This window comes from Erythrolamprus reginae, chromosome 2 (genome assembly GCF_031021105.1).
Source record: "Erythrolamprus reginae isolate rEryReg1 chromosome 2, rEryReg1.hap1, whole genome shotgun sequence".
Taxonomy (NCBI): Eukaryota; Metazoa; Chordata; class Lepidosauria; order Squamata; family Dipsadidae; genus Erythrolamprus; species Erythrolamprus reginae.
Window position 1 is genome coordinate 203,537,611 of NC_091951.1, and position 13,934 is coordinate 203,551,544.

Below are 13,934 nucleotides of genomic sequence, written 5' to 3' on the forward strand. Positions count from 1 at the left end.
TATGAATATCTGGCAGAAAGAATAAGAAATTTTTAAATGCTTGTTATCAAATTGCTTACTTGCCAGAGAAAGGAAGGCGCAGTGATGGAAATGACATCACTGCTCCTGATCTGGGAAAAAACAACAACCACAGAGCCACACTTTCCAATATTTCCTCCGCTCTCATATTATAGACTGGCTCCTGCTTACCCAGAACTTTATTGATGGTCAGTAGGAATGGGCTGGATGGTGCTTATTGAGCTTGTAGTCATTAATCTTTTTTTAAAAGTTCCAGCTCCAAGCATTTGATTGACATTTAAATTAGCTAATGGTTTCCCATGGCTGAGCTCTTTAAGTTGGATGCAATCCATTTAATTTATAACTTTGGCATCAAACGTTGATACAGAGTAGCAGGCTACCTTGGTCCTGGGCCCTCTCTTTTTCAGTTCAAGGTCACCTGCTCATCTGCAAGGTCAAATCCTGAAAAAAACCCTTGGTAAATCTGCAGAAATTGCTTATGCACGCAGCGTTGAATGATGCCTATGATGTCTCCCTGGCCCCTCCCTCCCCACCAGGCCCCTCATGCAATTTGTGTTCATTTCCACGGAAAATGGCAATAAGCAGATAGTCATACATACAGCACTTGCTTGCCTTCTGAGAAGGGAGACCGCCTGTACCACGCATAGGGGGAAAGGAAGGACTGATGGCTGCTGGGCCAGTATTGAGTTAACTAGTACGTACATCTGTCACTGCAGCTGCGACGCCAGGAGGATGCTGGGCTCATCCCACAGATGAAGGACATGCTGTGAGCTCTCTTTTTATATTATGTTTGTCTTCACCCTAGTTCCCTGTGAAGTGGATGTCCCTGTGGACACAGGGGAGGGAATTCAGTTCAACTCCTCTTACCATGGCAAAGCCCACATCGGCCTTCTTGAGCGCGGGTCCATCGTTCGTTCCATCCCCAGTGACAGCGACTACCTGGCGCTGGTCCCCAATAGTGCTGTCAATGATGCCTTGAAGGTCAAGAATGTGAGTTAGCTAGTGGCGAGTGGGCTACCGTCCAAATACATCCCAGGGCTGTTTGCATCGTTAGGTGGACATGCTTTCAGAGAAAATTCTGGCCCGCATATCTGGAGTTTGATTTGGAACAGGAAATAAATCCAAATCCCGGGAATCCTAGTTCCCACCACCCCGTTTTGACTGAGGACGAAGAGATTGGTGGGACCTTACCTTTCACCAGGGTGTGCTTATCGGTAGGTGATGATCGAGCCAGAACTCGCAGCTTTGGCCAGATTCTATCAATACGTTCTTGTTCTATCTATAAATATAGATAAGTAGTATGTGTAGTACAAGAGAACATAGGAAGAACATAGCAATGCTCTCTACATGGGGCTACCTTTGAAAAGTGTTCGGAAACTTCAGATCGTGCAGAACGCGGCCGCGAGAGTCGTCTTGGGGCTTCCAAGATTCGCCCACGTTTCTTCAACACTCTGTGGCTTGCATTGGCTGCCGATCAGTTTCCAGTCACAATTTAAAGTGTTGGTCATGACCTTTAAAGCCCTACATGGCATTGGACCAGATTACTTCCGGAACCGCCTGCTACCGCACGAATCCCAGCGACCGATAAGATCCCACAGAGTTGGCCTTCTCCGGGTCCCGTCGACTAAACAATGTTGTTTGGCGGGCCCCAGGGGAAGAGCCTTCTCTGTGGCGGCCCCGGCCCTCTGGAACCAACTCCCCCTGGAGATTAGAACTGCCCCCACCCTCCCTGTCTTTCGTAAACTACTCAAGACTCACTTATGCCGCCAGGCATGGGGGAGTTAAGATATTCCTTCCGCCTAGCCCTAGGCCATTACAAGTTATGCATGGTATGTTTGTGTGTATGTTTGGTTTTATAATAAGGGTTTTTAGTTGTTTTATTGATTGGATTGTTACATGTTGTTTTTTATCATTGTTGTTAGCCGCCCCGAGAGGGACGGGGCTACGGAGAGGGGTGGCATACAAATCCAATAAATAATAAATAATAATAATATGTTGCCTTAGCTCATTTCTGCACCATTGATTTATAGCATCTTCTGGAGCCATCCAACCATCATTGGCCAGAATAATGCACTCAGGTTTTATAACATTTCTAGGATGGCTGGATGATACTCAGGAGGTGCTATAAAACCTTAGTATGGAAATTCTGAATCTGGCCATTGCTTACAATTGTCTCAGCCGATAGGTGGTACAGGGGATAAAGCCTTTCTCCAAATGGTGCTGGGACAGTTTTTCCCAAGCCTGACACTCATCGCCATCTTTTGCTAATTGCAATATCAAATGGTTGGGCCATCAAAGGTAAACAGAGTGACATCCTTTCTCCTATGTTGTAGAATGAGATAGGTCCATGTTGGTAAACCTATGGCACATATGCCGGAAGTGGCATGTAGAGCCCTCTCTCTAGGCATGTGAGCCATTGCTTATCAGGGTTCTGGTGCACCGGCCAGCTGGTCTTCACATGCACAGAAGTGCCGGAAACCAGAAGAGTAACTACCCAATGTGCATGTGCACGTTGAGAAGATGATCTTCTGGTTTCCAGCACATGCATGTTTGCTGACCAATTGGTCTTTGCATAAACATGCACGCCAGAAACCGGAAGACCAGGTTGGAAACAGGAAGATTTTCTGGCTTCCGGCATGCCAACCCTGAGATTGGTAGTCTAGACCAGTGTTTCCCAACCCTGGTCACTTGAAGATATTTGGACTTCAACTCCCAGAATTCCCCAGCCAGCATTCGCTGGCTGGGGAATTCTGGGAGTTGAAGTTCAAATATCTTCAAGTGGCCAAGGTTGGGAAACACTGGTCTAGAAATAGCATGGCAATCAACAGAAAGGAGCAGAGCTTGTCTCTCTGGTATGAGAATTTTTTGTTTGTGGGGATTTTCTTTTTTTAAAGGTGAAGGGAATCTTCCCGATGACTGGAGTTCATGAAAAACTGAGATTTGTTCAAATTGAAGGCCTCATGGTTTTTTTAAGGGGGAATTCTCTTCCTGATCTCCAAATGAATTTCCATTCGAGCAAGCCCTTTGAGGAGGAAAGCTGCTTTTTCAGAACTTATCTCCCTGACTTTGGAGTAGCACCTTTAAAAAAATAAAAATAAAAGCAAAAGCTTCTTAGATACCTCTCCCTTCTCATTGCGGATCCTTCGGTTGAAGTCCTTTCCCTCCAGACACAAGAAGTCCTCCCCTGGTTGGATGATGCCACATTTGGCAGCAATGGCCCGAGCTGTATTGATGTTGTCTCCTGTCACCATACGGACAGTGATGCCAGCACGCTGGCACTTGCGGATGGCCTCCGGCACCTGGAAAATCAACACGCGGTATATTCAAATTAAAGGCATTGATTGCTTATGATGTAACACACACTTCTAGATTGTCTATTGAATCTGATATTCAGATTGGGAATCTCAGCTTTATATTTCCAAAACATATTCAGATTTTTTTTTTTTTTTTGCTGGATTCATATCCAAAGTCATTAGACTTTAAAAAAATCTTTATTAAGTTTCTACATGTAAAAAACAATCTAAGCAAACAAAACATACAAAGAAAAAAAGAAAGAAAAGTGAAGGAAAGTAGATAGACAAATCAGCTTATAAACCTATAGAACTTATAGAGTGTTCAGTTTCAGTGATGTTCAATAGATGCACATAGATAGTTATTTGCTTATCATCAGTGTTGTGGTTGGCTCTGGCCCAGCTCCTGCCCCAGGGAATGTGGAGGTGAATGCAGGGGAAACTTCAACATGTCACAGGCCTGTGTTATTGCCGACAGAGTCAGTTCAGAGTTTAGATTCCTCGAAGAAGAAGGTGGGAGTGACTTGGAAGAAGGGGGCTTGGCATACAGCCCAGGCAGTCAATCTCCCTCATCTTCCATTGATTCAGATGAAGACGTTTTGGACCCAGGCAAGCGCAGAATTATGCGTAGAAGAGACCAAATAAGGACGTATTACAGGATATAAGAGCGGTCACCTGTGTTTGGGTGGGGCTCCAGTAATTAGGGCTGCTGCTATAAATAGCAGCATGTGGGTTTGGCTGTTGTGGAAGAGTATCTGATCGCAGTTCGTCAGGAATCCTGTGTTGCTGATTTCTGGACTTTGTTGATTTTTCATGCCTTTGAAAACAAAGCAGAGCAACGTGTGTGTGTGTGTGTGTGTGTGTGTGTGTGTGTCACTTCTTTGGAAGAAGAAGGGGTGTGAAGTTTCTTCACAGCTGCTAGCTAAGTACTTAATGATTTCTTAAGGGAAATTGTACAGACTACCCCGTTGTTTTGGGACGAGTGCTCTTTGCAATATAACAAGAGTGCTTAGTTTATTTTGAATTTTGGGATAAAGAACATTGTTTTGAATTTTCAAACGTGTGTGTGTCTGAAATTTGTACCCTTGAATTTTCGGGAGGCTCCAGCAGAGAGCCCGGCAGAACAATAAGTTAATTACTATTTCACCTCTGAAGCATCTAGCAAATTTGGGGAAAGTAGAAGCCGGGGGAGGGGGGATAACCCCAATTCATAACCCAAGTCTTTCTTTAAAGTAAAAGTGGCCACCTTCCGCATATTTTTGTTTTTTTCTCATTCAGGCTGCTAAGATAGATCTACACATACTGTACATCCTGATCTTGTGTCACAGTCACAATGCTGAACTAAAATAGATGGTTAATGTCAGAAGGACACAATCCTGCATAGGAGACATATTATCCATCTTAAAAACTTTCTCCTGAATCTCCTGTTGAGATTCATTGTCATTAGACTGAAGATGAAAACAATCCATCTATATATGTATATAGTGAGAGAAAACTGTTCATTAACTTCACACTATTTAACCATGTTCTCCATCCACCATGCAAAGCTCTATCTTATTTTCGCACAAAATAACAAAAATGCTTCCTTGCACAGGATAATTAAAATGTATGTCTTAGTTCTTTGTTCTCTGCACTAACATCCAAATACTTTATCATGCAAAGTGCTTCGTGTCTTTGAAAAAGTTGAAGCCATTATGCTGATTTTATGAGTGCTAGCAAAAGGGAGAGAGCTGTTATTTGGCACAGAATAGACTTGACCAATAGAAATCTCCTTTATCAACTTCCCAAGATTCTCTCTGGCTTCCAAAAATGTATTAAGCTTTTCCAAACTTGTCTTTGTAACCAAAGATTAAAAACAGGATTCCCCCATGTGATGGTTCAGTGGTTAGAATGCAGTATTGCAGGCTAATTCTGCCCACCTGCTAGGAATTCAAGGTTGATTCAGCCTTCCCTCTTTCTGAAGTCAGTAAAACGAGGACACGGGTTGGTGGGGAAAATAGACTGACTTGGTAAATAGCTTAGAGAGGCTGTAAAAGCACTATGAAGTTGTATATAAGTCTAAATGCTGTTGCTATTGCTATTTTTCGCAATGAAAATGAAACCATTATTATGAAACCTAATTCTGGGTTATTTCTAGACAACTCTGACTTTTTCTGTATTACAGAATTGAAGCAACTGTGCTTTGTTTTTGGCAAAATTCTCCTAGGATCTAAATCCACCACGCTGTCCACTAGGCCATAGTGGCTTCTGAAAGCAGAATAACATATTAAAAGAGTTTGAAGAGGCCTTGGAGGTCCAACCATCTCAATTTGTTTTGACTAGCCAACAGAACCTATAGCCATGTCCTGCTTCAGCTTTGATCAGCTATTGGGAAGAAATGGGAGATTGGAAACTTAAGAGTTGATTTGCCCTGACTCACAAACCAAACCAAACCAAACCAAACAAAACAAAACAAAACCACAGAACACAAAACACAGGTTTGTTCAGAGAAAATCCCCCTCTACATTACCTCTGGTCGCACAGGATCCTCAATTCCCACCACAGCAATGCAGGTCAAATCTATCACAATATCGTTCTCATTGTCCCAGTCAGGCTCCTTCCCTGCTGGAAAGTCACGGTAGGCTATGCAGATAGTTCGCAGCCCGTCGCAGGCCATGGGCTCAATCACTTTCTTTACCATTTCATCCCGGTCCCTCGGCCGGAAGACGCGGAGCTCTCCATTGCTATTTAGGATGTTTGTGCACCTGTAAGAGGGACACACACACACACTCACACACCAAAAGGACTTTATACAGAATCCTTTCACTTTAGGTATCAGTTCTGCCATAAAATGTATACAATGACTCATTTATCCAGGATGTTTATTAAAGAAAGTAACTTTTCAAAATTGGCTCATTTTGATAAAGGGAAAAAAATGTTGCTCCTTTGAGCCATTATTGATTCCTGGCGACTGCCTGGAATAATCCCTGCAGTTTTTTGGGCAAGATTTTCTTTAGTGGTTTGCCCTTGCTCCCTTCCTAGGGCTCAGAAAGGGTGACTGGCCCAAGATCACCCAGTTGTCTTTGCATCTAAGGTAGGGGTAGAACTCCCAGTTTCTAGTGTGAGGCCTTACCCACCCTATCAAATTTACTCCTTGATAAAGAAGCCTCTACGAAAGGCTGTAATGGTAGCTGAAGGCAGGTGAAAGGAAAGGAAATCTCGCATTGAGGAATTCTGACTTCTGAGCCTCACCAGAGTTTCTCCAATGACCATCATCCTGAAAGATTTAATTAAGTCGGCATTGCCCTTGTTAATTTCATACTACCCTGCTGCTTTCTTGTTTTCATGAAATGCTGCTTTAATTTATGATGGTTTGTCCCCTAGTCAGACAGATGTTTAGACTGGATTTAGAATCCCCCCCAAGGATCTGACATAGGTAGATGTCTTTGATTGATGGCGTTAAATGCATCGTCGCAGGATGTAAGGTGTTCCAAGTAAAGCTGCCTTCTGCAATTGACATTGTAGTGATTTAATGATTATGGTCGGTGGCACAGTCTTTCTTTTGGTGTGTTTATTTATTAATCAAATGTATACAGTAGCCCATCATGCCAAAGGCGGGTGGAGCCATTTATAAAAACCAATACTATATATATATATAAAGTATAAAAATCACATTGACAGTAAATATTATAAAAAATGAAGACGCAAGCCCTAGGCAAAGAGGAAATAAAAATAGCCAGCTTAGTAATTGAGCCATCTAAGCACGTCTCTGGTTCCACGGGAGCCCCAGGCCTGATAATATAACCAGGTCTGGAGGGCCTTCCAGAATAGCAAAAAGGATGGAACTAATCTAATGGGGGGGGGGGGGTTGCAGGGGGAAGAGAATATTTCATAAGTGAGACTGCCACAGCAGGGAAGGCACATCTGTGGACCCTATCAAATGTAGGTCTCTAGATCAGTGTTTCCCAACCTTGGCAACTTGAAGATATCTGGACTTCAACTCCCAGAATTCCCCACGGAATTCTGGGAGTTGAAGTCCAAATATCTTCAAGTTGCCAAGGTTGGGAAACACTGCTCTAGATCAGTGTTTTTCAACCAGTGTGCCGTGGCACACTAGTGTGCCACGAGACATGGTCAGGTGTGCTGCGAAGCTCAGAGAGAAAGAAAGCGAGAGAGAGAGAAAGAAAGAGAGAGAGAGAGAAAGCAAGAGAGAGAGAAAGCAAGAGCGAAATAAAGCAAGAGAGAGAGAAAACAAGAGAAAGAAAGAGAGAGCAAGAGAGGGAAAGAAAGCAAGAGAGAGAGAGAGGGAGGGAGGGAAGGAAGGAGAGAGAGAGAAAGGGAGGGAGAGAGAAAGAGAGCAAAAAAGAGAGGAAGGAAGAGAAAGAAAGAGGGATAGAGAGAGAGAGAGAAAGAGGAAGGAAGGGAGAGAAAGAGGGAGGGAGAAAGAAATAGAGTGAAGGGGAGGAAGAGAGAGAGATAATTTTTTTGTCCAAACTTTTTTAGTCCCCCCCCCCCCCCGCTCAATGTGCCCCAGGGTTTCATAAATGTAAAAAATGTGCCGCGGCTCAAAAAAGGTTGAAAATCACTGCTCTAGATGATGGTATGCACAGCATGCCTTTTCAGGCAAATCTAATGGAGCAGGCAGACTTCACTAGAGAGAGGCGGTCCCTCAGATACCCTGGTTCCATGCCATGAAAAGCTTTATACGTCAAAAACAGAACCTTGAGCTAGACTCAAAAGCAAACTGGCAACAAAACCCAACTCTAAGAACAAAGGTGTAACATGCACTCTTCTAGATGTGGACTTAATCGCATTATTAACTATAAGCCTAGGGGTTGAAGAGAGGGGTGGAACTTATTTATAAGTTCGTGGTTCTCTTTGTTTCTTGCCTGATTTTTTTTGGGGGGGGGGTGTCTGTCCCTGACAATTGGCTGTTTTATTCATTGTTGATTGTCTCCATTGCAAATGTATCCTCAAATGAGGTACACAGGTAGCCTTAGACAAGTTTTAGTCTTAGCTCATCACCATATATTTATTTGAGATTCTTTAGCCTGCTTCTCAATCTAAAATAAACTCTTTGTTTGGATTCCAATAGCATGCAGATAAACAATGCTTGCTTTTCACAGTTGGAAGAATTCCTGGAATACTTTATAGGAATGTTTCAAGGTTAACACAGAGAACTAAGTGCAGTTATATTGATCATGCTGGGGCAAGTTCAGGAGTGAGCTGCTGGGGGTTCGCAGGAGATCAGGAGAACCTCTCGCTAGAACCCCCAAATCCCACTCCTTGCTGGCCATACCCACTCCTCCCTTCCCAAGAGTCAGCACACGGCCCGTTTTGGGTGCAGGAAGTTCAAGGTTCACATGGAGGCTCGGGAAAGGCGAAAAATAGACCTACAATGGGGAGGCTATTTTCGCCCTCCCAGAGGCTTGACTCAAGCCTCCAGAGCCTGGGTAGGACAAAAATGCCCCCCACAGTGCAGAATGCCACCATGGCCATGCCCACCCAGAACTGGGCAGAGAACCCTTTGCTGAAATTTTTGAAGCCCACCCCTGGGCGAGTTTCACAATATGAGATAGCCTTGTAAGATGGTAGCCTTTGGCTGTATGAAGGCCCCTTTCCCCATTCATAATGCAGAGTAGACTCACTTTTTGAGGACAATTTCGGAAGCGCCTTTGCTGAAGAGGCGATAGCCGCCATCAGGCATGCAAATGACGGTGCTCATAGATTTTCGGACAGAATTGAAGGTGTAAACCTTGTAGAGCTTCTCCTCTGGGATGTGCTCACGGACAGGCTGGTAGTCACGTCGCAGATCCACCACAAAGCCCAGCAGTGAACATTCGGTCTTGTTGCCCACCTGGCGTGGGAGACCCCCTTCTTTTTCTGGAGGCTGAAGGAAACGGAAGGTTAGAAAGGAGAGGCACCCAGTTCAATTCTTCTAACTTCAGCACTTCTCTCTGCCAAACAATGTATGCAGGAGGGAACCAGGTTGGTGGGTCAGTTGAATCAAATCCTTGGCTGCTAGAATTCAGGTTTGTAACTAGGCTTGGTATCCAAGGCATCTCTAGGCTATAGAAGAATGGATGTAATATATTTTTTTTGGAAGTCTAGATCTCTTTAAAGGTGTTTAGTGTTCTTACCCAGGTGTCAAGCTTCCAATGGTGTTTTTTTTGCAAAAGCACCAGGATTTTTAAAGAAAGAACAAGCAATTAAAATGGCTGTTTGAGAGCCTATCAAGGTAAGTATTTGGAATGTGATTCTGGAGAGTTACCCTTTCTGAAGGTATAAAAAAGTAACAGTATCAGGAACCTTCTCTCTAGTCTAGACCCTAGAAATTGATCCCCAGATGTTGCTGGTTTACAGTTTCATCCACTTCTGCCAATACCATGAGTCATAAGGGATTATGAAAGTTTTAATTCAGCAGTATCTGGAGGATCAGAGATTTATCACTCTAATCTAGTCACTTTTCTCCATGTTCTCTATTTGCATAGTAGTACTGCATTTATGGACCAATGTAGCCTTAAGAAGGAGTGTTTTCAAAAAGGGGCTACTACTACTCACTAGTATCTTGGTGGTATAGGCACTGTTGATAGCAATAGCATGCACCAGCAGATCCAGTGTCTTAGATGTCAGGTTACTGGGCTCAGGTGTCTCCTTGTAGTGAGTGTCACCCAGGTAGGACTGCACAACTGTCATGCGATTGGTGGTAAGAGTCCCTGTCTTGTCTGAGCAGATGGCTGTGGCATTGCCCATAGTCTCACAGGCATCCAAATGCCGGACCAAGTTGTTATCTTTCATCATTTTCTATAATCAGGAAAAGAGATTAAAATTATAAGTATTTTTTTTCCAAAGGAGAAGAACGAGCAAATTGGGGCCCATCATCCCACCCACTTGCAATCCTACAGTGTTCCAATAATAGACAAATGGCAAGTTTTGAGTCCTTGGTGGGGGTTTTTTTTTGGGGGGGGTGGGTTGGATTCCAGATGCCCAGTGTATCCAGAACACTTCTTGAAAATCCTGAGCCTCCCAAAGTGCCAAAATATACATGTATATTTTTATGCAACCACATTACGCTGTGGGGTTATATTCAGCTGGTAATCAACTCTTCTAAGAAGCTTGACCTCTGTAGATGCTATACAAGAAATAAAAAATAAATAAAATGAAATTCCTCCAAGATCTTTTTCACAGTCCATTATGTATCTGGGTGCCTGATTATTGTTTGCTACCTAAACAATTTTGCATTTGCTCTGTTGCACGTCATGCTATTCCTTTCATTTCTATCATGATACTTTTGTTTTATTTGAATATTATTTCTGTTTTCTAATCTCAACGATGGGCATCCCACAAATTGTTGTTTCCTCTGCACGTTTGATAAGCATCCTTTTAGTCTTTCCACCCCATTTGTTAATCCAGTACTTAAAGATCATAAGATCCAGGAATGATACCTTACTCCTCCTGGATGAGGATCTCCGAGACTGCCTTCTGCCGCACGAATCCCAGCGACCAATTAGGTCCCACACACAGAGTTGGCCTTCTCCGGGTCCCGTCAACTAAACAATGTCGTTTGGCGGGGCCCAGGGGAAGAGCCTTCTCTGTGGCAGCCCCGACCCTCTGGAACCAGCTCCCCCCTGAGATTAGAACTCCCCCCCACCCTCCTGGCCTTTCATAAGCTCCTTAAAACCCACCTCTGCCGTCAGGCATGGGGGAACTGAGATAATGTCCCCAGGCCTATACTGTTTATGTATGGTATGTTGTGTGTATGTTTTCTTAAATTATGGGTTTTTAGTTTTAATTATTAGATTTATATTGTACATTGTTTTTTTCTATTACTGTTGTGAGCCGCCCCGAGTCTACAGAGAGGGGCGGCATACAAATTAAATAAATAAATAAATACATACATACACACATACATACATACATACATACATACATCATTCAATCATTCAATCATTCAATCATTCAATCATTCAATCATTCAATCATTCAATCATTCAATCATTCAATCATTCAATCATTCAATCATTCAATCATTCAATCATTCAATCATTCAATCATTCATTCAATCATTCAATCATTCAATCATTCAATCAATCATTCAATCATTCAATCATTCAATCATTCAATCATTCAATCATTCAATCATTCAATCAATCATTGGAGAGCTAACCATTAATGACAATCTGCCTAATAGTGCTGGTTCACCAATGCTTAAAGTAGCTTGCTAATCAGTGTATCATGGACACTTCTTCAAAAGTTGGTATTCCTATAATTTATTAAGGAAGTTACTGATTTAAAAAATGAATTAACTGGTAATTTGGTGAAAAATAGGTCTTGACAAACACATGCTGATTCCTAATAATGGCTGTATAATTTTCAAGGTGATTGAGGATGATCTCCCTTGTGATCTAATCCACTATCTTCTCAGTCATTCCTGTTAGGCTAACTTGCACCACAGCTTCAAAGGGAGATGGCCATCAGAGAGCATTTATGGCAGGGGTGGATTCTACTTACCTTCCCCACCAGTTCTCATCGCAATGGAAGTGCACACGTCCCTTCTGGGAAAATAATGCAATTTTGCGCAGAAGCAAAATCCAAGATGGCAGTGCCCACAGACCAGCACCAACAGAACCGGCTCTGTGATGTCATCACTAATTTACTAACAGTTCTAAAGAACTGGTTAGAACCGGTAGGAACCCACCTCTGATTTAAAGGAGTAGATGACTCAGGAGTGTAGCCAAGGATCCAGCCATGTATTTTAGTGAAAACCAGTGAGGGCACTAAGGTTATAATGCTCACCTTGACAGAGTAGGCTAAAGAGATCGTGACAGCCAGTGGCAAGCCTTCGGGTACAGCCACCACCAGGACAGTGACCCCAATAATAAAGAACTTGACAAAGTATTGCACGTAAACAGGAGTGCACTCAGCCAACCACACCCTCCGATCAATAACGAAGGTTTGAATGATGAAGTACAGGACGAGGATGATGACTGTGATAGCTGACATCACCAGCCCTAGTAGGATTGGAGAAAAGAAAGAAGAAGAAGAAAAAGAGGAGGAGGAGGAGGTAGAAGAAGAAGAAGAGGAGGAGGAGGAGGAGGAAGATGAAGAAGAAAAAGAAGAAAAAGAAGAGGAGGAGGAGGGAGAAGAAAAAGAAGAAGAGGAAGAGGAAGAAGAAGACAGTCAGATACAATAGCAAGATCTGAAACTGTGAAATCACACACCCCGCAAATAAGATTGCATCTTGAGAACATTTTGTATTAAAAGCCAGAATGTGAGAAAAAAAGTCCCCAAAGGGCTTCTTGGCACCAGGCCCAGTCAATTCCACAAATTTCCATTCTTAAAATGAGAACTGATGGGACCTGTTGCTGTCTACGCAGCCTTCTCCAGGCTGATGGCCTCAGGATTATATCTCTGTTCAGCCACATATAACTCTAGAATGGGGATGAGAGCTATTAAAGGAGTTCAAAACATCTGTCGGACAATCGATTGAGGGAGGCTGGTCAAGGAAACAAAACAGGAGAAAAAGAAGAGTAATCTCACTCCCTTTCTACTATATTTGCAATATGAACCTAAGGGAGTACTGGAGATTTATGGTAACGTTATAATAATGCCTCTTTTTCCATCTCAGAGAGAAGGTAAATTCAGCTTCTCAGCAGCCTCTGCCGGGTACCTGGGGAAAGTTGATTCCAACAAAGAAGCAGCTTTTTACTAGTTTTTCTCATCATTCCTATCACCCATTTCCTCCCATGTTGACTATATGACTGTAACTTGTTGCTTATATCCTAAGATTTTTATTAATATTTCTTCTTCATTGCTTATTTGACCCCTATGACAATCATTAAGTGTCGTACCACATGATTCTTGACAAATGTATATTTTTCTTTTATGTACACTGAGAGCATATGCACCAGGACAAATTCCTTGTGTGTCCAATCACACTTGGCCAATAAAATTCTATTCTATTCATTCTATTCTATTCTTAAGGGGATTTTCTCCATACTAAAGGGAACAGATCATTTTAAGAATGGATGGATTTTAATATCGTAAGTAATGGGAAACTGGGTGCAAGGCCTTTGCAGATCGGGAATTCCAATGTAATTGGTGGCAAATGATCTACCAGATACTATGCATTTATACACCCCATCCTCCTGAGTGCAAAGAGTTAGCTTTAATAAGTAGTTCATTAATTCATTAGTGTTACAGTCTTACCAAATAAACAAAATAAGACAGGATGAAATACTCTACAAACAAGTAAATAGATTAGATGCAGCAACAAAACACTGTAGTACATTCAAAGAATCAGCATTCGGACAAATACATTGCTTTTACAGGATACCCCAATTTGTTCGATGTTATGGCTTCTCACTGAGTCGCCTTAACTATAACTTTGCAGTGTTGCCTTTCATAAGAACAAAAGGCAGGCCTGAGTCTTCATGGACGGTGCATGTATCTCAGAAGGCAAAGAAAAGGGTGAATTACACTTCTCTCTGACTCTGAATGTGGTTTCAGTGTCAAGGTCAGTTCATTATTCCTTCTAAAACTATTAAAACAGGATTTGAACATTAACAAAGGAAAACAATGGATAAATTAATTAATGTGGAATCAATGAAAAGACAAATCCTGGCCTGATTCATACATACTGCACAA

The 13,934-nt window shown here is 42.5% G+C and overlaps 1 protein-coding gene across 2 annotated transcripts in view; it reads right to left on the reverse strand.

Annotated features, from left to right (window-relative positions):
• Positions 1-13,934, reverse strand: part of ATP2B3 (ATPase plasma membrane Ca2+ transporting 3) — a 103,379-nt gene that overhangs the window by 47,683 nt on the left and 41,762 nt on the right. For both annotated transcript variants that reach the window (XM_070741363.1, XM_070741362.1), the window contains 7 exons: positions 12,084-12,298; positions 9,849-10,091; positions 8,936-9,177; positions 5,818-6,052; positions 3,138-3,317; positions 1,210-1,297; positions 886-992 (listed from right to left, as the gene is read on the reverse strand). In XM_070741363.1, coding sequence (XP_070597464.1) covers positions 886-992; positions 1,210-1,297; positions 3,138-3,317; positions 5,818-6,052; positions 8,936-9,177; positions 9,849-10,091; positions 12,084-12,298 — 1,310 coding nt within the window. The remainder of the gene's footprint in view (positions 1-885; positions 993-1,209; positions 1,298-3,137; positions 3,318-5,817; positions 6,053-8,935; positions 9,178-9,848; positions 10,092-12,083; positions 12,299-13,934) is intronic.